Consider the following 24,976-nt stretch of genomic DNA (forward strand, 5'->3'; position numbering starts at 1 on the left):
ATGGGGCTGTCTCTAGTTGGCAGTGTTGAGATGGGCTGTCTCTGGTACCAGTGTTGAGATGGGGCTGTCTCTGGTAGGCAGTGTTGAGATGGTGCTGTCTCTGGTAGGCAGTGTTGAGATGGGGCTGTCTCTGGTAGGCAGTGTTGAGATAGGTTGTCTCTGGTAGGCAGTTTTGAGATAGGTTGTCTCTGGTACCAGTGTTGAGATGGGCTGTCTCTTAGCCAGTGTTGAGATGGGCTGTCTCTGGTAGGCAGTGTTGAGATGGGCTGTCTCTAGTTGGCAGTGTTGAGATGGGCTGTTTCTGGTACCAGTGTTGAGATGGGGCTGTCTCTGGTAGGCAGTGTTGAGATGGGCTGTCTCTGGTAGGCAGTTTTGAGATAGGTTGTCTCTGGTACCAGTGTTGAGATGGGCTGTCTCTTAGCCAGTGTTGAGATGGGCTGTCTCTGGTAGGCAGTGTTGAGATGGGCTGTCTCTGGTACCAGTGTTGAGATGGGGCTGTCTCTGGTAGGCAGTGTTGAGATAGGTTGTCTCTGGTAGGCAGTGTTGAGATGGGGCTGTCTCTGGTAGGCAGTGTTGAGATAGGTTGTCTCTGGTAGGCAGTGTTGCGATGGGCTGTCTCTGGTAGGCAGTGTTGAGATAGGTTGTCTCTGGTACCAGTGTTGAGATGGGGCTGTCTCTGGTAGGCAGTGTTGAGATGGGGCTGTCTCTGGTAGGCAGTGTTGAGATGGGCTGTCTCTGGTACCAGTGTTGAGATGGGGCTGTCTCTGGTAGGCAGTGTTGAGATGGGCTGTCTCTGGTACCAGTGTTGAGATGGGCTGTCTCTGGTACCAGTGTTGAGATGGGCTGTCTCTTGGCCAGTGTTGAGATGGGCTGTCTCTTAGCCAGTGTTGAGATGGGTTGTCTCTGGTCGGCAGTGTTGAGTTGGGCTGTCTCTGGTAGCCAGTGTTGAGATGGGACTGACTCTAGTAGGGGCAGTGGCCAGTGTTGAGAAGGGGACTGTCTGTCTCTGGTGGAGGCAGTGACTGCACTTTACGTACGTTGACGGCAGCTCTTCCCTGTGGAGGGTAAGGTTTTAGTGCTTCCTTCTCTGAGGATAATTACTGGAAGTGAAGGCCGTTTAGTTTTGAAGTCCTTGGTAGCTGTTGGGGAGCCGGGGGGGCAGAGAGGCTGCTCTGAGGGCCCAGAGGCCGGCCTCTCACTCTCTTCCTGTGGCACCGGGGCCTTTTCTCCCGGGCTGTGTTTCCTCCCCTGAAGGTGGGGCAGGTGGAGAGCTGAGACGCTTGTGTGCTGGGCGTCCAGTGCTGGGGCGGGGGGGCCCTCTCCCTGCTTGGGCTCAGCCCGGCCGGCTGTGCAGGCCTCCAGGGGGACGTGCTGGGCCCGGCCGAGACAGGAAAGTGGGGTGACATGGATGGGACCGAATCGAGTCGCCAAGGCTCCTCGAGCGGGCCGTGCGCTCGTCCCCCGACCGCACTCCCGTTTCTCACACACGTGCTCTCAACTTTTGAGTCGTGTGTCGCTTCATGCTGTTTGTGTGCATGTGTGTCTTCCTTTTAAAAGGCCTGTCTGAACGTATGTTTTTGTTTCTAGGGAATCAGAGGCAATTATTCCAAACATCTTTTTCTTCCTGGTACTGCTGTCTTATGAACGCTATCATTCAAAACAGATCATTGGAATTCCTAAAATCATCCAGCTCTGTGACGGCATCATGGCCAGTGGCAGGAAGGCTGTGACACACGGTAAGGGGCCAGACCTTTCCCTGCAGGCTCCAGAAGTCACCGTGTGCTTCCGGCCCCTTCAGCCGTGTGCATGTGTGCAGGCACGTGCGTGTGTGGGTGTGCGCTGTGAACGCTGGTTCCAGGTGTCTGGAAAAGGAGCGAGCACATTCTTCACTCTCAAGGGCCTTGACCCCTGGGGGAGAAGCTCGCTGGAGAGGCCACGCAGGCGGCGGGGAGGCTGACACAGCCGCTCTTGTCCGGCCAGACGCAGCAAGGACCTTAAAGACGCAGCTAAGGAGGCACAGCGGGTACTGTCCAGTGCGACGGGAAGGCACAGGGTGGCCTTGACTCCGGGCCTTGTTTCCCTGGTTATCTCGTGGGAGCTTCAGAGAGGAGCACAGAAGACGGTCCGTGGCTCCGGTGGCCTCCTTCCATCCTGTGGGGCGAGGTTGTGTGGTTTTAGGAATGAGCTGTAAATCTTGCTCCGGACTTTTAAACTGCCGTCCTAGCATTTTCCTACCGACTTATCTCTGGCTTCACTGTCAGGAATCTGTAGGCTTTTCTTTTTTTTTGTCTTTTTGCTATTTCTTTGGGCCTTTCCCGCGGCATATGGAGGTTTCCAGGCTAGGGGTCGAATCGGAGCTGTAGCCCCCGGCCTACGCCAGAGCCACAGCAACGCGGGATCCGAGCCGCGTCTGCAAACTACACCGCAGCTCATGGCAACGCCGGATCGTTAGTTAACTCACTGAGCAAGGGCAGGGACCCAACCCGCAACCCCATGGTTCCTAGTCGGATTCGTTAACCACTGTGCCACGACGGGAACTCCAGGAATCTGTAGGCTTTTGAACTGCAATCCGGGTGCCTCCCGAGACCCCTGCCGCACGTGGAGCTCCCCGTTGGGGATGTGCAGTGGGGCCGTCACCGAGCCCTGGGCCAGGCTGTGATGGGGCTCGGCCCCTCCATTTCCACACCTTCATGGTGGCTGCGCTAGGGCTCAGATTCATGCCTCGGCGAAGGGACACGTGACTGTACCCGTGGACTTGGGGTCCGTGGATGGAGGTCAAGTGCAGGTGCCTGATAGTGGGAGGACCCGAGCTTCCTGGCCCACAGGGTCTGTGGGAGAAGGTTGACGGGCAGCCAAGCCCACTGCTTTGTACTGGAAGGCCTGGCATCTGGGAGTGTCGTCAGGCGTGCGGGCATGTGACTGAGGGTGAGCGGGTGAGCCTTGCGGGCACCTTGGTCACGTGACCGGGCTGCACCCTTCTCAGCGAAGGGAATCTCTCCGATCCCTTCTTCATGGGGCTGTTGCTGTTCGAGGAAGGTGACTGTTCTGGGGAAGGACATGACTTGGGGGACAACCTTTGTCTAATGAGATAGCGAGTTCAGGCGCTTAAAACAGCATGGACGTCCAGGACTTGGGTTAAAAGTTGCCTGCTGGGAAAGATGAAAAGCATTTGTCCTCTCGTCGGGTACATCTTTTCGTAGGTTACGTCTGAGAATAGGCTGTTGCTGTTTAGCTAGTTGGAAGGCTGTATTATTTTGAATTTCTGTCTCTGTGTCTGAAGTCATGTTATGTCCCAGGAACTCTAGTTTTTTGTCTGGGGATTTTTAAAAAAGACTTCACGCCGTTGTTGGGCGGCGGGGGAGGACCCGTGGTCTCCGTGACGGTGTGCGGACAGGTTCACGACGCTCGTCCTTCACCTTCATCTCAAGGCCGAGTCTGGATGATGGAAGCATTTTGGAGGCGCCAGCGTGTCTCCCAAGCCTCACTGTCCCATCACACCTTTGTTCCCACAGCCATTCCGGCTCTGCAGCCCATCGTCCACGACCTCTTCGTTTTAAGAGGAACCAATAAGGCTGATGCAGGAAAAGAGCTCGAGACCCAGAAGGAGGTGGTGGTGTCCATGCTGCTGAGGCTCGTCCAGTACCATCAGGTAAGAGGAGGCTGCAGGGCGGCCGCTGGCCCTTCCCCGTCCCGCAGACACACAGGGAAATGTCAGGTGGCCACTGCCTGCCAGGCAGCCCAGTGCTGCTTTACGCCAGCCCTGGGCTCTCGGGTGGGGAGACGCGGGGGGGGGGGGGGGCGGTTTGGCGGGGATCCGTCTCGAAGGCAGTACAGCCTGGCCGGCAACCCCCAGGTCGTAAAAGGCAGGCCCTCTTTTCCAAACAAGGACCAAAAGTCAATTAATCAGCAACATGGATCCAAATGGTAGTGTCTTGAAGAGTGATTTTTTTTAAAAAAAATCTCAAACCGGATATAATTTTAAGACTTTATTTGCACATTTATTTACCACTGTGTGGATAGAGGGCCAGGGTCTTTTCCTTTGAGCCTCTGGCTTCATTTTCTTTAAGGTGGAACAGGAATTTTTGGATGGTTTGAGGCAGGATAAAAGCAGAAATCTGGCTTTTTTAAAAATTTTTTTATTTTTATTTATTTATTTATTTTTTGTCTTTTTGCTATTTCTCGGGCTGCTTCTGTGGCATATGGAGGTTTCCAGGCTAGGGGTCTAATCGGAGCTGTAGCTGCCAGCCTACCCCAGAGCCACAGCAACACGGGATCTGAGCCGCGTCTGCAAACCTACACCACAGCTCACAGCAACGCTGGATCGTTAACCCACTAAGCAAGGGCAGGGATCGAACCCGCAACCTCATGGTTCCTAGTTGGATTCGTTAACCACTGCGCCACGACGGGAACTCCCAGAAATCTGGCTTTTTAGTGACTCCTCTCTTGTAGCTGGTACACTTGTCCAGCCCTCGCTTACTTTGGTAATTTCTTTTGGCTCCTTAGCTGTTTGGTTTTGAATCTTAAAAGTCGTAAGCTTTTCTCGTAGAAACATTTTCTTTGTGCATCTTGTTTTGGTTAAGCTAGGTAATATTTAATTAGATGCTTAGTGTTTAGTCAGATCTCAGAGGTGCCATAAAGAGGTCTGAGAGCCAGGGCCTGACGCCTGGTGAGCTCTGCTGGGAACCCCCAAGGGCGGCTTGGTGGCCTCGGCGCGCCCAGCCTATCCAGGCGCGCGGCGGGGTCGGGGGGTGGTTGGTGCTGTCTTTGACTCGAGTCAGCTCCCGGGCAGGTGGGCAGAGGCTGCTGTGGAAGGGCCAGTCGGGCGGCTTCCTGGGGGCTCCTCTGGGGGCGCCTGTCTGAGAGCAGCCACATCGCGTGGACAGGCCTTCTCTGTGAACCAGCGGGGGATAGACGCTTCCAAGCTTTGCAGGCTCATGGCTGCGGTCACATGCTCGCCGCGGCCGTGTGCCAGGAGAACCGTGTTTACAGAAACAAACAGGCCTTTAGGTATCTGTGAGGAGAGGGGTCCCTGACACACCCGGGCTCCCCCGCCTCCACCCTCTCTGAGGTCAGCTGCCTCGGTGGAAGCGCAGCCTTGCCGAGAAGCTCACAAAAGCCAGACGGTGTCCGCGCAGCAGTCTGGCCCGGGCTGTGCTCGTGTTCCGCCCAAGCTGAAGAGGAACCTGGTTTTCCTCCGCCGCCTTTCCTCTGATTGTGACCGTGGGAGGCCGTGGCGGTGCTGGCGGTCGGTCCTCCGGGGCCGCGCCCCCTCGCCCCCGGCGGCCTCTTCCCTTCTCCCACCCCCCGCGTCCCAGTGGCTCCTCAGCCCTCCAGGGGCACGTGGGCTTGGGCCCTGGCGCCTCCCAGCTGGGCGGGCGGGGCGGCCGGCGCGCCGTGCAGGTGGCTGGCGGGGCTTCCAGCGGAGCCGTCCCGTGCAGGTGCTGGAGATGCTCATCCTGGTCCTGCAGCAGTGCCACAAGGAGAGCGAGGACAAGTGGAAGCGGCTGTCGCGGCAGGTGGCCGACGTCATCCTCCCGATGCTGGCCAGACAGCAGGTTCGTCGCCCTCCTGCCGCCCTGGCAGTCTCTGTGGCACCCCTGGGTGGGTGAAGCTTCTCGGGGGAGGCGGGGCTGGCGGCGGGCTCTGCCTCGGATCGCAGAGGCTTCATGGCACGGCCGTCCTCTGCCGTCGCGGGCCAAGAGGCAGCCCCTCAGTCTTGTCTCCTCCAGGTGCGGGTCCCGGGGCAAGGTGTCCCCAGGGCACCCGCTGGGAAGTGACCCCAGAGCGCGTGTCCTTGCCTGGTCACTCACTGCCTACCTCATTCTGGCTTTTACTTGCCCTGTGGCTGCTTTTCCTTAGCACTTTGGAAATAATTCAGCAGTTATCCACCATTCAGAATTTCTGTAGTCAGGAGAGCACGATGGAAGGCAGCCATGTGGCTGTGCTGTGTAGCACGAGGCACCCAGCGTTGAGGACAAGGTGCCCGGCACAGTTCCGGGCGTTGGCAGTGGGTACCCTGTGGACAGAGCCAGTGCAAGCTGAGCTGGAGTCGGGGGGAGGGAGGCAGATACAGAGAAGTGGGTTAGTGAGGTGTATGCCCGCTGAGCTGAGCATAGCAGAGAAGCGGGGGGCTCTGCTGCCCTGGGGGGACGGGGGGCGAGTTCGCATGGACCTGAAGGAAGTAAGGGGTGCCTGGGGAAGGGCTGCGGGCTGAGGACCCGGGGAACCTTCACAGGCTGCTACGAAGGGGTGGCAGGGTGGGCTTGGGAGCTGGCCGGGAGGGCAAGGGTGTGTGTGCTTGGGGCTCAGGGCCCGAGGGGAGGGGGCGAGTGGGGGGCGGGAGGGGGCCATCGGCTGGAGGCAGCACCGAAGCCGTGGGCTCTGCTGGCGGCGTAGGTGTGGCTGTGAGAGGAGGGCGGGCAGGTGCCTCCCGGCGGAGGGCTTTGGGGAGAAGCAGCAGCGCAGAGCCTGGTCCTGGGGAGATGGGGCAGGAGGCCAAGGCCTGAGCTTGGCGTTCCGTGGGCGGGGGTGAAGGCATTTTGGTGGAGATTCAATTTGGACTATTTTGCACCCTTTAGAAAGAATGTTCGGGTTTTTTTTTTTTTTTGTCTTTTTGCTATTTCTTTGGGCCGCACCTGCGGCATATGGAGGTTCCCAGGCTAGGGGTCTAATCGGAGCTGTAGCCTCCAGCCTACGCCAGAGCCACAGCAACGCGGGATCCGAGCCGCGTCTGCAACCTACACCACAGCTCACGGCAACGCCGGATCCTTAACCCACTGAGCAAAGGCAGGGACCGAACCCGCAACCTCATGGTTCCTAGTCAGATTCGTTAACCACTGCACCACGACGGGAACTCCAGAATGTTCGGTTTTAAAACCTGTTCTCTTGGGAGTTCTCCATTATGGGTGTTTTTTTTTTGTTTTTTTTGTTTTTTTTTTTGTTTGTTTTTTTCATTATGCTTTTAAGAGAAAAACCCAGAGGTATTTATAATACGGTGTTTCAAAACCCCTTGAAAACCCCTCTACACGTGTAGGGAAGGGGAGGACGGCCAGGAGAAACCCACGGATTTGCTAACATTCCTTACGAGCTGGCGGGGCGGGGGTGCGGGGGACGGAGGAGCGGAGACGGGCTGTCCCGTCGGGGTAGGGGTGGGCGTGTGAGGGACGTGAGAGCCTGGCTCCCGTGTCCGTGGTGCAGGTGGTGGGGCGCTGCCGGGTGGTACCAGCCTTTCGTGTATTTGCGTCTTTACAGAAGCACGTACGGCTTGTTCAATAGCAGTAGAAAGGAAAGCATTTCCATTGTGGAAACTAGCTGTTTCGGGGTGGTTCTATGACACGTTTTCTTGGTTCCCTACTAAAATGAAAACGCATGCGAGTGCGGGCTGCTGCTGACGGGCGGTGGTGGCAGTGGCGGTGACGGTGGCGGGGGCGGCGTCAGGGGCGGCGTAGGCGGCGCTCCCCTTGGCAAACGGCTGTGACGTGTCTTTGCACCAGATGCACATCGACTCGCACGACGCCCTCGGGGTGTTGAACACGCTGTTTGAGGTCCTGGCCCCCTCCTCCCTCCGCCCCGTGGACATGCTGCTGCGGACTATGTTTCTCACTCCAGACTCGCTGGTGAGTGTCTGGCCTCCGGGCGGTTCCTCGGGTTCAGGCTGAGGTCCAGAGGGGCGTCCCGGTCCCCGGGACCTGCAGAGGCCAGGGTGGGGCCTGAGACTGTGCCCTGAAACGGGTTCCCGGGGCTGCTGATGCTGCTCGCCTGGGCCCGCACTGTGAGGGCCAGGGATGGAGAGGTTTCGTGGCAGAAGGGTGAAATCAGGCAGTTTTCCTAAGTGGAATTGGCAGGCAGGCGGTCCTGCGGCCCCTTGTCTGCAGCGGTCGCTCGCTTCCCCCGCAGGCCGCTGTGAGCACCGTCCAGCTCTGGGTGTCGGGCATCCTGGCCATCCTGAGGGTGCTCATCTCCCAGTCAACGGAGGACATCGTGCTGTCCCGGATTCAGGAGCTCTCCTTCTCCCCGAGCTTGATCTCCTGCCCGATGATCATCCGGCTAAGAGGCGGGAACAGTGACTCAGCCCCGGAGGAGCACAGCGAGGGGAGACAGGGGAAGAATCTGCCGGAAGAAACCTTTTCAAGGTACGCTCTGCCTCGGAGCCGTGGCCCTGCTGTGTCCCCACGCTGTCCTGCAGCTTGGGGCCAGTGAGTCTGCTCCAGCCCCGCAGGTTGGGCGGGGAGGGCTGTCGGGGTGGTTCCTCGCCCAGCCCGCCTCGCCTCCCGCCCTCGGTCCTCCTCCTCTGCTCACCCTGTCACATCCTGTCCCAGCCCCTCCCGAGAGACTGCACGCGGTCCCCCGTGGCCGTGGTGGGGCAGGCGCTAAGGGCGTGCGTGGCCTCCGGAGAACGTGCGACCATCACTTTGCCCCACCGAGTGCTGGCCGCCCTGCACTCCGTCAGCAGTCACAGCCTCTCCTGCCGCGCTCCCCTCGTGCTCTCCGCCCTTGGATGCTTGGAACCTCTGCAGGGCGGGGCCTGCCGCGGGACGGGTGTGGGTACCTGGTGGACTCAGGCGTGCACTGAGGCAGAGCCGGAACCTTGGGCGAGCGTCCTGGGAGCCGTTCCGAGAATGCGCTCCCTCCTGCCGGGTTGCTGACCTTGGCTGGTCATTGGTTGAGCTGCCATTGTGCTCGTGGAGATAAAGTCACAGAGGGAGCCCGGATGGCCCCGCTTTGTCTGCAGCTTTAGCAGGGCAGCCTGTGGCCGCTCCATTTAGCAGGTGGCTGAGTGGTGAGAGGTGAAACGCCTGTGGTGGCTTTGTCAAGCTTTAGAGAAACCCTACAGGTCATTTCATCCCCCTGACAGCCACGGCAGGTGGTATGACCGCCGCCTCCTAAGTGAGGGAGTGGGAGGCAGAGGGGCAGGGCTGCGTCCGGGGTGGTGCCGAGCAGGCCCCTCCCTCGCATGCTCCTGCACCGGGGTCTCCCGCACACATCGCTCTCAGGAGCCTCTGCGGTGGCTGCGGCCTCATCGGCGCCCTCTCCCGTCCTCTGCAGGTTTCTGCTCCAGTTGGTGGGCATCCTCCTGGAAGACATCGTCACCAAGCGGCTGCGGGTGGAAGTGAGCGAGCAGCAGCATACCTTCTATTGCCAGGAGCTGGGCACGCTGCTCATGTGCCTGATCCACATCTTCAAGTCTGGTAGGTGCATCGCACTCACCTGTACACCCCGGCTGCGCCTCTCAGGGAGGAGGAACCGTGCTGCCCAGGGCAAGCCCGGCTCTGCTCAGTGGGTACTTGAAAATTCTCTGCGGGTGAAGACAGTAAACCTGGGATCTTCTTCCCGTTTCAAAGATTCGGAAGGTCAAAATTTTCGCTTACCTTTACATATGACTGTGGGTTAGAAAAGATGGTACACTCCAGAGAGAAGTGCCAGGATCCCAGGCCTGGTAGCAAAAGCGTAGGAAGCAGCCAGCCCACGGTAGGGCCTTTTCAAGAGGTATGACTCTTTTGTTTGTTTGTTTGTTTGTTTTGTCTTTTTGTTTTTTTAGGGCCGCACCCACAGCATATGGAGGTTCCCAGGCTAGGGGTCCAATCCGAGCTGTAGCCGCCGGCCTACGCCAGAGCCACAGCAACGCAGGATCTGAGCCACGTCTGCAACCTACACCACAGCTCACGGCAACACCAGATCCATCACCCACTGAGTGAGGCCAGGGATTGAACCTGCAACCTCATGGTTCCTAGTCGGAGTCATTAACCACTGAGCCACAACAGGAACTCCCAAGAACATGGAGGACTTTAGATGAAAGTAAGACTTTAGATAAAATAAGCAAGAATCTGGAAGACGGACGTATCTTTTTCTCTCAGCAAGAAAAGCAATTCTAATCTCTAGGAAAAACAAACAGCAGGGAAGTTATGGTCCAGACATGAAGCAAATCAAAACATGGTTGATTTACAAGAGCTGATCTGATTGAGGCCTTGACGTTAAAGAGATTCTCCTTTGGAGTTCCCTTTGTGGCTCAGCGGTCAACCATCCCGACTAGGAACCACGAGGACACGGGTTCGATCCCTGGCCTCACTCAGTGGGTTAAGGATCCAGCATTGCTGTGAGATGTGGCTCAGGGCCTGCGTGCCTGTGGCGTAGGCCGGCAGCTCCTGTTCCACCCCTAGCCTGGGAACTCCCACCCCTAGCCTGGGAACTCCCATTCCACCCCTAGCCTGGGAACTCCCATATGCTGCCGGTGCGGCCCTAAAAAAAAGCGAAGTAATTTAAAAAATAAAATAAAAAGATTCTCCTTCAGGTGGCTCTGGGGTCCCGAGCAAGGCCCCGTGGAAGGAGACGTCATCCTTAGGGGCTTCCTGGCTTCGAAAACTGTTGACGTAGTCGTGACGCAAGTGCGCTTTGATTTTCCGCTCTCAGTTAACGTGTGAGGACGACGTTGAAGGTTGTTTACTTGATTATGGTTGTGGAACGGCGCGAAGTGACTGCCGTTCTGCCAAATACGGAAGGGAAGCTGACCAACTTCACTTGCAGGCGGAAGGCAGGGCAAGAAAGGAACTTGGAAGGGGCACGGGGACCTCGCCTAGGTGCTGTGAGGGTTGTGCAGTAATATCTGAAGCTGACAGAAGGCAAACTGGAGGCCGCGGAGGTAACCAGACGGGGCCAACGGCGAGACCCGAGTTGACGGAGGCAGCGGACGCCAGCCGCTGATGGGGTGGAGTCTGCACACCATGGCATGGTTTGTGCTTGGCAGCTTTAGGTGCAGGGCTAGGACTCTCCTCCACCAGAGCCAGAGGGGTTATGGTTTGAGCTCTTGGAGGTGGGGGGCAGGTGCCGTCTCCAGCTGTGGTGCCTCTGGTGGTTGAGTCGTGTTGCCGCATCTTGAAAGTCGGTGTTCGGCTCTCTCTCCCGTGGTGGCTTTGCTCTCTGATGGGCTCCCTCCGCCCGGCAGGAAGGGCGGCCTCTGGCCGCCTGTGGTCCCCGCCCCGTGTGAGTGCTGTGGGTGGCGTGGGAGCCCCTGGGGGCCTGGCCGGCCTGGGCCAGGTGAGGTGGGCAGCACTTCCACGGGGGAGAGGCAGCCGTAGAGCTGATGTGATTCCCGCCTCTGTGGGGCTGAGTCCAGTGGAGCAGCTGATACAGACACGTCACCATGCGCCTTGGTACCTCCTGAGGGGGAAGTGAAAGCACAGGACTGGGCGGCCAGGGCAGGTTCTCCGTGGAGGCTGCCGGAGGCCAGAGTGTTCCTGCTGCGAGCCGCTGGGAGCCTGAGGGGCGAGGGCTCCCGGGGGCGGGCGGCTGAGGAGGCCGTCAGGGCCCGCGTCTCCTGTGGCCTGGAGGCTGGGGCAGTGCCCCTCCGTGGCTGCTTCCCGTAACTGCTGTCTCCCTCGGCACAGCGCCCTGGCTAAAATTCGCTTCTGATAACGGAGTGTGGCTTCAGGCACCTTGTTTACTCAACATCCAAACAGCCTTCTTTTTGAAGGCCTTTGGTTTATGCTCCACTGACCCATGTAATAAGCGTGAAGGTTCAGAAATAATTCCGCCGTGTGAACAGGGAGCACTTTTTAGTATGTTGGTTACTTAGTATTTGCCGTCGGTTGGCTTGGACCTGACACCGGAAGGCTGCTGGCTCATCTCTCAGGACCGCCTTCTGCGTCCCTGGATAAGGCCCCGCCCTCTGGCCTCCGGCACCGGTGAGAGGATTTCGCTCCCCGCTGCTCTGCCTTCCTCTCCCTCTCCCCAGAGTCGGGGGAGGGCTTTCGGAGTTGGTCGCAGCGCTGCCCAGGCCAGCGTCCTGCGATGTGGCGGCGCCAGTTCAGCTGCTCCACCCGCCTGTGCCCTTTGGGCCCTGGGAATGTGGCCGCTGGGACCGAGGAGCTTTGTACGTGATCTCATTTCAGTTAAACTTGAGCAGCCGAGCGTGGACCGCTGCACTGAGAGGCCACACTCTGCTCAGGAGCCCGGGCTGGGTGTCAGGGCATCTGGATCTCACCCCTTGTGTCTCTGGACATGGTTGAGGATTTGTAGGTAAGGGTGCACGGGTGTGTGTAAGAGTCCGTTTCCGTCTTGTCGATCTTGACGGCATTTCTTTTAGACACTAGGGGGCAGAATTGCTGCGTTGGATGTGAGATAAAATCGAAATCGTCTTGTGCTTTTATGTGAATAAGGGGCCTTTAGCCTCTGAGGTTGGTAATTGCTGTTTACGCCTTGCTTAGACAAAAACTTTTACCTTCCACGGGAAATCGAGGCCTTTTCAAGTATTATTTTTGAAACAGGAATTCGTCTGAATAACGGCCTTGACCTCTAACTTTCGGTCCTCTCTGGGGACAAGGGGGGTGAGTCCCACAGTCGTTTGCCTCTTTCCGATCAGTGCAGCATAGACACAATCGCCAAGGGGGATGCCTGGTCCCGTTTTTTGAATTCTGGGTAACCGCTCCCCAGCCTCTCCCCTGAGACAGACCAGGTAGAAGCAGGAGGTGGAGCCCGAGGGTTAGGGCTGACAGTGTCCCTTGGTCGCAGGCATGGCTGGGCAGAGGTCCTGTGGCCCATGGCCGCAGTGAGGCTTCCCGACAGCCCGCGTGTTCTCCAGTCTCTGCCGCGCGCCCCTCTCCGCCATCTGATGCTCACGCCGCCGCCCGTCATTCCCGACCCTCTCGTCTCGCTCCCTCCCTGCAGGCAGAGCTCTCCCACCTTCCACAGGGTCTGTGTCCCCACTTGACGGATGGGCCAAAGGGATTACGAGGAAAGAGTGATAACAGTGGGTCTTCCTCCAGTGATAAGATGGACGTTAACTCGGATTCGTGCTTGAGTGAGGCTGGGGTTTGTCCCCACCCACCCCCTCTTGTGTCTGCTTCTCCCACGATCGGCGCCTCCCGTGTGTCTGCGAGTGTCTGCTGCACCTGCTCACGCAGTCCGCGTGGCGTACCCCATGTGGTCGTGTTGCAGGACGTGGGTGTCTTGTCCAAATGACTGTCAGCCCTTTATAGCTGGCGCGTCGAGAGCTCTTCTTTGCTTCCTCAGCTGTTTGCCTCCTGATCGCGTTACCAGAAATGCCTCTGCAGGCGGCACCGGTGGGCGTCCCCGGCCCCGCAGCCCGATTCTGTGGACAGTCTCCTGCGGAGCCTCCCTTGCTGCTTGACCTCCCGATAGGCGCCTCTTTCCAGCCTCAGCTGTGTGTGTGTGACTTTCTGTCCTCCCCCAGCTTCACTGAGCTGTGACATACTCCTAACTGTGCAAGGTCCGGGGGGGGGCGGCCTAATGATGTGTTTTGTGAGATGATCACCACAGGGGGTTCAGCCAACATCCATCACCTCACCGAGTTCCAAACTATTTTTCTTCGTGGTGTGAGGTCTGTTCCCTTAGCAGCGTTCAGATACAGGGCACAGTGGTGCTGCCCGCAGGCGTCCTGCTGAGCGGCACACCCACAGAGCTACCTTCTGTCAGCCGTGGTCACGGCTGGTTATGTCACCAGCAAACGTGAGTTTATTTGGAAATAGCAGAGGAATTGCAATTCGGAATATGCAAACAACAGCAGGCCGCAGGCAGATCCAGAACAAGGACTGGGAACTTGCCTTCTTAGGGAAAGGGGGGCTTGGGAGGAGCTGTGACAGCCAGAGTCCATCGCAGGAGCCGAGGGGCCAGAGCGTGGAGGCCGCCCGGTGGTTGGGCTGCTGCAGTCGGGTTGGCTGGGCTTCCGGGAGGGCCTTCTCCCTGCCGGACGGTAAAGTCGGGGACCCTGGGTAGGTGCGCGTGGCCTCCCGTCTGGGGCAGTTGACGTTGAGAGCTCCCCTACGGTCCTGTCCTGCCTTCGGCTTCAGCTGAGTTTTCTTGAGTCGATCCCATTGTGTTCCTGGGAGTTGCTTGTGTCTTTTGGCCACTTTTACCCGTTCCCCTGCTGCCCGACCCCTCAGCTCTGGCGGCCGTCCGTGGGATCGCGGTATCTGTGCTGTTTCAGATTTCGTGTGTGAGTGAGATCACGCAGGGGTCGTCTTTTTCTCACTGCTTCTCTTAGCGTAGTGCCTTCAGGGTCTACCCGTGTTGCTGCACGTGGCAGGATTTTGTTTTGTATAGCTGAGTAGTATTTCCATTCACGGTTTTCTGTGTGTGTGCGGTATCATCTTTATCCGTTTATCCTTCAGTAGACGCGGGTCGTCTCCCATCTTAGCTGTTGTGGACAGAGCTGCAGTGACCGTGGGAGTGCCGATACCTTTCTCTGGGTTGGCGATTTCACTTTGTTCAGATCTGTACCCTCAGGGTTGCCAGCTCACACGGCGTTCAAGTTTCCGTTTTTGGAGGAGCTCTCCGTGCTATTTTCCAGTGGCCGCACCAACTTACGTTCCCACCAGAAGTGTGCACGTGTTCCCTTTGCTCCACGTCTTCGTCAGCGTTGATCATTTCTTGTCCTTTAGTGATGGCCACTCTGATGGGCATGCAGTGGGATCTCTGTGTGGTTTTGCATGTGTTTTCCTGATTATGAAGGATGTTAAGCTCTTTGTCATGTGCCCTTGGCTATTTGCATGTCCAGCTCCAAAAATCCTTGCCAAGACTGATGTCAGGGAGCTTCCCACGGTGTTTTCTTCTGGACTTTTATGGCTCCGGGTCTTGCATTCAAGTCTTTAATTGATTTTGAGTTTGTTTCGTGAGCCCTGTAAGATAGGGCTCTGGTTTCATTCTTGTGCACGTGAAGGGCTGATTTTCCCAGCACGTTTATTGAAGGGACTGTCTTTTGTCCGCTGAGTGTCCTGGGCTCTGGTTTCTGTCCGTAGCCTCTCTGTTCTCCTCTCCTCCCTCCGCCTCTCGGGCCCCCTCCCCTTGCCTCTCTCCCCCCGATGGCACCACTGCCTTGTGACCTGTCTGGGTTACTGCTGCCGAGGGGACTCTTGTAACTGCCCAGGTCCTGTCACTACTCTGGCCACCTTAGTCTCTCGGGTCCATCCTCCTTCAGACATGCCGCTTGTCCTGCCGGCCCCTCATACTCACACTTAAGGTTGGACTCACACCTGGCATAGCTGGTCTGCCCCGCCTTCCTCCTCTTGTGACATGGTCGGCAGTGTCGTTGTCCCCCCTAAGTTCCTGTCCCCTCTGCCCACCCTTCTTTCCTGCTTGTTAGGACGCTGTCCTCGCCCTTCACTTGGGCTGTATGCTTTGTCCCGTTGCAGCCTGTGAGCAGCTACTGCTCTCAATTCCGTTGTACACACAGGAGACCAGAGCGCCACGGGTGTAGGACGTGTGGCAGGGTCGTCGTGGCAGAGCCCCAGCCTGATTTTAAAGCCTGAGCCTCGATGCTCAGCCGCCTCGACCGCAGCTCCACCCTCGGCTCCTGCTGCCTGTGCGTAAAGCTCCACAGCTGCGGTCTCGGGCCCCGCGCCACGGCCTGGCCCCAGGCTTCCTTTGGCGCAGCTCCTCCTCCTTCCTGGTGTCCACGACCCTGCCAGGAGCCCACGTGGTAAGAGGCCCATGATCTGGCCTTGTTGCTGCTGTGGCACAAGTTCAGTCCCTGGCCAGGGAATGGCCGCATGCTGCAGGCACAGCCAAAAATGAAAAAATAAAGATCTAAAATCAGTGATGTGAACTTCCACCGTAGGAAACTAAGAGAGCAATTACATCCAAAGTAAGAAGAGGGAAAGGGAGTTCCCGTCGTGGCGCAGTGGTTAACGAATCCGACTAGGAACCATGAGGTTGCGGGTTCGGTCCCTGCCCTTGCTCAGTGGGTTAACGATCCAGCGTTGCCGTGAGCTGTGGTGTAGATTGCAGACGCGGCTCGGATCCCGCGTTGCTGTGGCTCTGGCGTAGGCCGGCGGCTACAGTTCCGATTCAACCCCTAGCCTGGGAACCTCCATATGCCGCGGGAGTGGCCCAAGAAATGGCAAAAAGGAAAAAAAAAAAAAAAAAAAGAAGAGGGAAAGAAGTAAATTAGAGCAGAAATCAGTGAAACTGGACATACGAGATTCATGGAGAAAATCAAGAGGAAGACCGGCCAGGGCTGGCGGGCTGAGGGCGGCCGTGCGGAAGCCGCAGTGACGTCGAGAACCCAGGAGACGGGCGGGGCGAAGGTGATCCTGGGAAGCTCTCCGTGGGGTGGCTCTGCCGGGCGGGCTTCTGCCAGCCCCCCGCCCCCCCGTGCCTCCAGTTGTCGGTGTCACCAGTCATGAAGCAGAGAGTCTATTTTTGCCTGTTTTAGGACCCTTTTGTGTTTGGGTGTGTTGAAATTTAGATGGGAAGTAAGATTTTGACTCAGCGTGATGCCAGCTCCTGTCCGAGTGCTTCACGTGTGCCCATGTCTCCGAGGGCCTGGGACGAGGACTGGCCTGTGTGCAGCCGTGGTGCGGTGAAGAGACAGGCGTGTGGCGCCGGCCTCGTGTCCACGTAGGCCTGGCGAGGGGAGAACCAAGTCGTGAGTTCCAGGGCATCTTTCCAGGTCCCGAGGAGGATGCTGGGGAGAGACTTTGGGGCGGGGCCTGGCTGGGACGTGGGGGGCCGAGCTGGGTGTCCTGCCCCGTGGGGGCGCCCTCAGGAGCCTGCGGCCCGGCCCGGCCCCGCCCTCCCGCCCACGCGGCTGCGGCTCAAGTCCGCGGAGCCCTGGGTCGTGGGTACAGCGGCCTGAGGAGCTGAGCACTGGCCGCTGCCAGCACCAGGGAGGCCCTGGCGCGGGGCTCGTGGAGAGCCTGGTCTCGCCGGTGGGCACACGTGGGCGGGCAGGAACACCGCTTCCGTGGCTGCCCCGTTCAGAAGCCGAATGTCAAGTGGGAGTTTCCCCCGTGCCAGCTGCTCTGATCGCGTCCACGTAGGGAAGGTCCTGAGCACGGCTTTCGCGGAAGAGCCTCACGGAGCTCCACGGTCAGCAACCAAGACATTCCCCGGAGTGAGTTTTCTTTCTGGTTTGTTCCCAGGGATGTTCCGGAGAGTCACGGCAGCTGCCTCCAGACTGCTCACGGACGGCGCGGACGGCGCCTTCTACGGCCTGGAGCGCCTGAACGCCTGGGTGCGCGCCATGGTCCCCACCCACCCGGCCCTCGTGCTGCTCTGGTGTCAGATCCTGCTGCTCGTCAGCCACACCGACTACCGCTGGTGGGCAGAGGTGCAGCAGACCCCCAGGTACGAGCGCTCGCTCCCCGAGGCCCTGGCTCCGTGGGCTGGGCCCTGGCCAGCTGTCACGAGGCTTAGAGGTTCTGCCGCACGTCCGTCCCTCTTTCATGGACACTCCGTTGTGAGAAGATGTAGTCCGACGACAGGCGTTCCTGAGAGCCGCTGCTTCTCACGGGTGGCTTCTTTGTTTCTTTTTTGGCTTTTTAGGGCCACACCCGTGGCATATGAAGGTTCCCAGGCTAGGGGTCTGATCGGAGCTGCAGCTGCTGGCCTACGCCAGAGCCACAGCCACGCCAGATCCCTGACCCACTGAGCGAGACCAAGGATCGAACCGGCATCCTCATGGATCCTAGTTGGGTTCGTTTCCGGTGCCCCACAACGGGAACTCTCCACGTGTGCTTTCTTCCACAGGGTCTTTGGCAGTGTCCCCTCTCACGGGACACTCTTGTCATGCTGTGCCCTCCAGCTGGGTTCTCGTCCTTAAATTGTCTCCAGAGCCAGACATGTTGCAACATCTTAACTTCATTATAAGTTAAATGTGGTTCTGGTTATTCTTCTATAATGGGGTAATTAGCAGCATTTCAGAACTACTTAGAAATACCCTCTTTTCTGTCTTTCGCAAAGTAAGCATCTGATTGTGGGTGGCCTTCTTTTTGCAAAAAGTGATGAGGTTTAAGTCTCCATTTCTAAGCATTCTCTTCTCAGACATCTGCACGTAGGTGAGATAAAAGCTTGATGCCCACCCCTGGGCTCAGTCCTTAGTGCAGTGTCTGGAAGACTCCAGAGCCCGTGGCCAGAAGAGGAAGCTCTGGGAATAAGAGGCTGCAAGGGCTGTAGGGGTGAGCTGGAGGGGCTGGCCAGCTGAGGGCGCGGGGCCCACGCCGGCCAGCCTGTTGCTCTCAGGTGAAGAGGCTGATGTGAGCAGGCACTGTTACACCTCTGCTCTGTGCCGTGCCGTGTGGCAGCGCAGAGCGAGCAGGACCGCTGGTTCCTGCCCAGGTGCTGACAGTGACGAGGAGGATGCATGTGGAAGCAGCCGAGAGGCTTCGAGAGCCTGGCACGAGGACCGAAGCATGTGGGGGTCGGGACCAGAGGCGCCGTGTCCTCTGCTCCAGTGCTTCTGCTCTGCGCATGCACAGCACCTGGGGAGCTGGATACCATCAGATTCTCCTTCAGCAAATAGCTGCCTTTCTGCCAGGCCCCTGGGCGAGGCCAGTGCTCTGGTCCAGGGACTGTGCTCTGAGCCCTGAGACCCTGAGGCCCTGACGTTGTGCCTCAGAGCAACCAAGGGGCTTGTTCCAGTCCACTGTGGGGCTAGGGGCTGGGCGTTCCAGGGCTGGGGGCCTGGGCTCTTGTGTGTCCAGTCTCCCCAGCAGACTCTTAGGGATGCCCAGGGTTGAGTTGTTCCGGGCAAGAGTGGGTGGGGCGGGTGCTGACTTAGCTGCTGATCCCAGCAGGCGTTAGTGGGTAGAGGCGTCCGGTTCCCCAATGGACACCCCAGCCAGTGCTGCTCTGCTCCCCCGCCACGTTCCTCCTCCTCTGCCTTTTGACCTGTGGTGGGCAGTGAGGGCAGAGGCCAGCCTGGAGTGGGTTCAAGAGGAAACAGAGGGCTGACCCCAGTCTGATGAAGTGTCAGTGTCATGGAGGATGGCAAACTGTGCCTGTGGGAAAAGACGTAAGAGTGTGACACACGAGTGCAGTTTTGTGTCCTTGATTACATTCTGGACCTGGGGGTGGGGCGACACCGCCAGAAAGGCCATCATGGGCACCACAAGGTACGTTTCTTGTCACCTCTTCAAAACCTGTAGCTTTTGGTTATAAGTAGTTCTAGGGGGAGACACCTGGTGAGGCATGTAGGGGTGAAGTCTTTTCACCTGCAGATAACTAATGGCGTAGCCAAAAAAATGCCAGTGTAGAGTGTGTATGTGCAGGTGTGTAGAGTGTGTGTGCACTTGTGTGTGTATGGAGTAAGTGCAAGTGTGTAGTGTGTGCACGTGTAGAGGGCGTGTGTGGTGTGTGTGTAGGTGCAGACGTGTAGTGTGTGTAGATTGCATGCCTGAGCACAAAGGTGGCACCACACTGGTAGACGAATCTCGGTAAAGCGTATGCGACTCTTCACTGATTATTCTTTCAGCTTTTTTATTGGCTTGGAAGTTTGCTAAGTTAAAATCAAGGACAGAAGATCCTGGAAGAGGAGCATTTAAAGTGACTTTTAGGGCAGTCAGGAAGGTTGCTCTGGAGGGAAATAGAGATACCGGAAGTGTGGACGGGGGCGTGGGTGACCCCTACGGAAGGGAGGGTCATTCTGGAGTTGGCAGTCATTGGCTTTATAATATTGATTTTTTTTTTTTTTTTTTTTTTTGCAAGCTTTCTAGCGTTAACTTAGAGCTTCTTGATTTCTCTCCATATACTAGCAGATATGGGAAACTCATTGCTTCTGGGTTCTTAGCCCAATCAGTACTTCCTCACGAAAGCCTCCTGATTTCTCTTCAGTTGGTGAAGTCTCACTGTCTGCTCCCACCCCAACCTCTGCCTCTCTTTTGAGACATGTTGAGGCTGTAATTTGACATTTATTTGGTGATTTGATTCATATCTGTCCCTCACTCAATAATAAATGTATCAGTAAAGACCATTTACATAGATCAGTGGTACTTATAACACACTAAAGTGCCACATATAGTTCTCAGGGCTTTCTGTTGTCAAATACATTATCAAGACCTCTAGTAATGTGTGTGTATTGTAGGCAAGGAAGCATCTTTTCCTGGAACTGAGGTTGCTGTGGCTGTGGTGTAGGCCTGCAGCTGCAGCTCTGATTCAGCCCCTAGCCTGGGATCCTCCATATGCCTCAGGTGTGGCCCTAAAAAGACAATAAAATAAAATAAAAAGCTTAAACTGTCGTATGAGCATAGGTTTATTTCTAGGCTCTCTGTTCTGTTCCACTGATCTGTCTGTCTGTTTTTATGTCAGTGCCATTCTGCTTTGATTATTATAGCTTTGTAGTGTAGTTTGAAATCAGATCATAATACTTCCAGTTTTGTTCTTTCTCAAATGCTTTGGCTATTTCAGGGTCTTTTGTAGTTCCATACAAATTTTAGAATTTTTTGTTCAAGTTTTATGAAAAATGCCATTGGAATTTGAATAAGCGTGCATTGAATGTGTAGATTGCTTTTGGTAGTATGGACATTTTAACAATATTCATTATTTCAGTCCATGAGCATAGAATATCTTTCCATTTATTTGTGTCTTCTTTTGTTTCATCAGTGTTTTATAGTTTTCAGTGTACAGGTCTTTCACTTCCTTGATTAAATTTCCAATGTATTTTTTTTTTTTTGATGCAGTTGTAAATGGGATTGTTTTTCCTTCCTTCCTTCCTTCCTTCCTTCCTTCCTTCCTTCCTTCCTTTCTCTCTCTCTCTTTTTCTTTTTTGCTTTTTAGGGTTGCACCCATGGCATATGGAAGCTTCCAGGCTTGGTATCCAGTTGGAGCTACAGCTGCCAGCCTATGCCACAGCCACAGCAACACCAGATCCGAGGCACATCTGTGAACTACACCACAGCTCATGGCAACGCTGGATCCTTAATCCACTGAGCAAGGCTAGGGATTGAACCCGTATCCTCAGGGATCCTAGCCAGGTTCATTACCACTGAGCCATGACGGGAGCTTTGGGATTGTTTTCTTAATTTCTCTTTCTGATAGCGTGTTGCTAGAGTATAGAAATACCACGGATTTCTGTGTATTGATTTTGTACCCTGCAGCTTTACTGAATTCATTGATTACTTTTAACAGTTTTTAAGTGGACTCTTCAGAGTTTTCTGTGGATGGTATCCTGTATCTGCAAGTAGTGACAGTTTTACTTTTTTCTGATCTGAATGCCTTGTATTTCTTTTTCTTGCCTAATTGCTGTGGCTAGAACTCCCCATACTCTGTCGAGTGAAAGCGGGTAGTGGGCATCCTGCTCTTGTTCCTGATCTTAGAGGAAGAGCTTTCAGCTCTCTACCATCGAGCATGATGTGAGCCGTGGGCTTGTCTCATGTGGCCTTTGCTACGCTGAGGTGCATCCTGGAGTTTCAGTCATAAACGGGTGTTGAACTTTGTCAAATGCTTCTTCTGCATCTATTGAGATGATCATGTTTTTATTCTTCATTTTGTTAACATTGATTTATGGATGTCAAACCATCCTCACATCCCTAGAAGAAATCCCACTTACCATGGTCTGTGATCCTTTGAATGTTCTTGGTTGGTTTTTTTTTTTTTTTTTTTGTATTTTTGTATTTTTGTCTTTTCAGGGCCACACTGGCGGCTTATGGAGGTTCCCAGGCTAGGGGTCTAATCAGAGCTGCAGCCGCCGGCCTCCACCACAGCTACAGCAACCCCAGATCCGAGCCATGTCTGCGACCTACACCACAGCTCACGGCAGCGCCAGATCCTTACCCACTGAGCGAGGCCAGGGATTGATCCTGCGTCCTCGTGGTATGATACTCATCAGGTTTGTTACCACTGAGCCACGACGCCAACTCCGAATTTTTTTTGTATACCAGTTCTCTTCTAAATCCTGAGGTTTTAACAGGAAGAGTTGACGCATTTCAGGGTATTTCTGTCCCGGCATCATGTCGGACTCCACTAAGCCTTGGTGGAGGTGCAGGCTCTGTGCTGCCAAGGGGAGTGTATTGTCGCATTCACCCTCCCGTCAGAGGGGCTCTTTGTCTGTCAACTGCTGTGTCTTAAGCATCATGGCTGGAACTGAGAGTCTCAGGGCCTGCAGTTCCCATCTCCTTAGGAGGAAGAAGGGCAGGGTGAGAAGAAGCAAAGAGGGAGGGACGGCCTTCACTGGGGGTCATTTTGCAGAAATGCTTTTAAACAGGGTTGCCATTTTCGCAGTCGCTTGGGTGTGTTTAGGGTTGTAACTATTCGTTGGTGATTGAAGCGTAAATTACCGAAGTACAGAGGTTTTCTCGTGGCCCTTGACAGCTTTCAGGGCCAGCTGAAGCTGGGAATTCCAGAAGCCACAGCCGTGCCGTCAGACACAGCCAGTGAGAGCTCTCCAGTGAGAGTGCCGGTTGAATGTGCGGCTTTATGGTGGATTTTGCCTTTCAGTCAAGCATTTCAGTCTTCTGCCTGTTAAATCCTCTGTGTCTGTCTTTCTTTTCTTTTTTTTTTTTGTCTTTTTTCTTTTTAGGGCCACATATGGAGGTTCCCAGGCTAGGGATCCAATTGGAGTTACAGCTACTGGCCTACACCACAGCCACAGCAACGTGGGATCTGAGCCTCGTCTGTGACCTGCACCACAGCTCACAGCAGCACTGGATCCTCAACCCCCTGAGTGAGGCCAGGGATTGAACCCGCACCCTCATGGTTCCTAGCTGGATTTGTTTCCGCTGTGCCATGATGGGAACTCCTAAATCCCCTGTTTCCATGTGCGCTTTATCGTGGCTCAGAACTAGATACCTGCGAGTGTATGGTGCCCGCACTCGTTCTCGTGGGCGGTATTTAAAGTGTCTGCTTTGGAACTGGGCCTGAGCAGTAACCATCTCCAGGGTTTGAAAAGAAGCCAGCTGCCGTCTCAGGAATGCTTTCAGAGCTTCCCTTGCTCCTTCTAGAAGACGCAGTCTGTCCAGCACCAAGTCGCTTGGTCCCCAGATGTCTGGAGAAGACGAGGACTCCGACGCGGCTTCCAGACTGGGAATGTGCAGTAGAGAAATCGTACGAAGAGGGGCCCTGATTCTCTTCTGTGATTACGTCGTAAGTTTGAAAGTGTGAGTGGTGGCGGCTTGAGGGCTGGGCCGCGGCCCATGTAGATGATGCTTCTAGAGACTGACCTGCACCGTCCCCTCCTTCAGAAGGGGAAACTGCAGTTAAAGCCGACTCCTGCTCTGATGCAGAAGCAGAAGCCAGGCGGGGTGTGCATGCTGGGGGTCGAGGCCTGTCCGCAGAAACTTCAGGCGGCTGTCCAGTGATTGCCCGCGTCCTGCCAGGTGCTGGGCACGCTTGCTGTCTCAGGGAAGCAGTAGCATAACAGTAATAACACAAAGAAGCCACACGTTTGGCTGAGTGGGGTTCTGATTTAAAAGTCTGTGGAAAAGGTATTTGATGTTAATTGTGTTTTAAAATAGATTCCTATTCAAATGCCATTCTTTTTTTTTGGTCTTTTTGCCATTTCTTGGGCCGCTCCCGTGGCATATGGAGGTTCCCAGGCTAGGGGTCAAATTGGAGCTGTAGCCACGGGCCTACGCCAGAGCCACAGCAACATGGGATCCAAGCCTCGTCTGCAACCTACACCACAGCTCACGGCAACACCGGATCCTTAACCCACTGAGTGAGGCCAGGGATCGAACCTGCAACCTCATGGTTCCTAGTCGGATTCGTTAACCACTGTGCCACGACGGGAACTCCTCAAATGCCATTCTTTTTTTTTAAAAAAATAAAACCTTTTGCGGAGCTTTTGACCATAAAACCAGCATCTCTTGTTTAACACAGAAAGTGTAAACCCACTAAGTCCACAAGAGGTGGAATCTAATTGTGTTACTCAGAGAGAGCCAGCCCACCATTTACCCTGTGGGGGGGACTCAGTGCTTTCTCCAGACTGCCGGGGACGCTGCCACCCCTTGGTGCAGACACGGGGCTGGGTTCGCCGCTGTCACGCCGCAGCGCGTCCAAGCAGTACACGTCGCCTGAGCTGCTTGTTGGGACAAAGATCTTGTTGCTCTGATAGCAGTTTATTGATACTCAACATTTCGCTTTACATGCTTGATGGGGACATGGTTTTCTGGTCTCATTCCACTTTTGAGAAACAATTTGATGTAATTAAATAATGCTGTTTCCACAGAAAAGCAAGAAAGTATTGACTTTACAAAAGTTAATCCTATCCAGTTATCCCATATGGAAAGGGTTGATCATTAACCAGAAAATTGGTCTCATTTTCCAGTTTCTGCCTAGGGTTATGTGTTGTGATGAAAAGGCAACCTGTGTAATTTTAAGTCTGTGTTTCTCAGCTCCTTACAAATCTGACGTGAGCCCCTGTCCCTGTTGCTGTGCCGCAGGGTCACACTTCCCAGGGGCCCGACTGAGCCACCTCGGCTGCAGAGCGCGGTTGGGGTGGGGGCCCTGTGAGGTCTGCTTCCACCTTGTGGGTTGTCGGAGCACAACCGCTAGGTATTTGCCGGGAGGGCCACCGCCTGGGATTTGTTTTGCCCTCCCACCACTTCGGCCTTTGCCCTGTCCCCTCCTCGTCTGCTGGAAAGTGTCTTTCCTTGCTGTCCGTGTCCTCAGTGCCAGAACCTGCATGACTCGGAGCACTTGACCTGGCTCATCGTGAACCACATTCAGGATCTCATCCACCTGTCGCACGAGCCGCCGGTGCAGGACTTCATCAGCGCCGTGCACCGCAACGCCGCAGCCAGCGGCCTTTTCATCCAGGCCATCCAGTCCCGCTGTGAGAACCTCTCCGCCGTAAGTCTCCCTGCTGCCGGCGGTCCTGCGCCTTGAAAGCCGAGGGTTGGCGTCTTTAACCCGCTCGTTTCCAGCCGACAGGTCACCCAGCTCTTGTCGTTTCTTCTCTCAAACCCCAGCCTACCACGCTGAAGAAAACCCTGCAGTGCCTGGAAGGGATCCACCTGAGCCAGTCGGGTGCCGTGCTGACGCTGTACGTGGACAAGCTTCTGCGCACGCCGTTCCGGGTGCTGGCCCGCATGGTCGACACCCTGGCTTGCCGCCGGGTGGAAATGCTTTTGGCCGCAAACTTACAGGTACTGAGAAAACAGGGGCATTGATTTGCATTGAAACGTAGCTGGGCGAGGGGAGCAGCTGTCTGGTTCTCCTCCGCAGCTCGGTCTTCACGCGTCCCCTGAGGGCAGTGGAAGGACCGGCCACTCCCCGTGTGTCAGGGGCCAGCGCTTCCTGGCCTCCTGGT

The 24,976-nt window shown here is 55.9% G+C and overlaps 1 protein-coding gene across 5 annotated transcripts in view; it reads left to right on the forward strand.

Annotated features, from left to right (window-relative positions):
* HTT (huntingtin) overlaps positions 1-24,976 on the forward strand; it is a 124,235-nt gene that overhangs the window by 70,768 nt on the left and 28,491 nt on the right. For all 5 annotated transcript variants that reach the window (XM_021100445.1, XM_013978501.2, NM_213964.1 and 2 more), the window contains 10 exon segments: positions 1,588-1,736; positions 3,513-3,649; positions 5,439-5,555; positions 7,494-7,616; positions 7,897-8,132; positions 9,046-9,188; positions 16,875-17,079; positions 22,668-22,809; positions 24,337-24,516; positions 24,636-24,812. In XM_021100445.1, the coding sequence (XP_020956104.1) occupies positions 1,588-1,736; positions 3,513-3,649; positions 5,439-5,555; positions 7,494-7,616; positions 7,897-8,132; positions 9,046-9,188; positions 16,875-17,079; positions 22,668-22,809; positions 24,337-24,516; positions 24,636-24,812 (1,609 nt within the window).

Source organism: Sus scrofa, chromosome 8 (assembly GCF_000003025.6).
Source record: "Sus scrofa isolate TJ Tabasco breed Duroc chromosome 8, Sscrofa11.1, whole genome shotgun sequence".
Lineage (NCBI taxonomy): Eukaryota > Metazoa > Chordata > Mammalia > Artiodactyla > Suidae > Sus > Sus scrofa.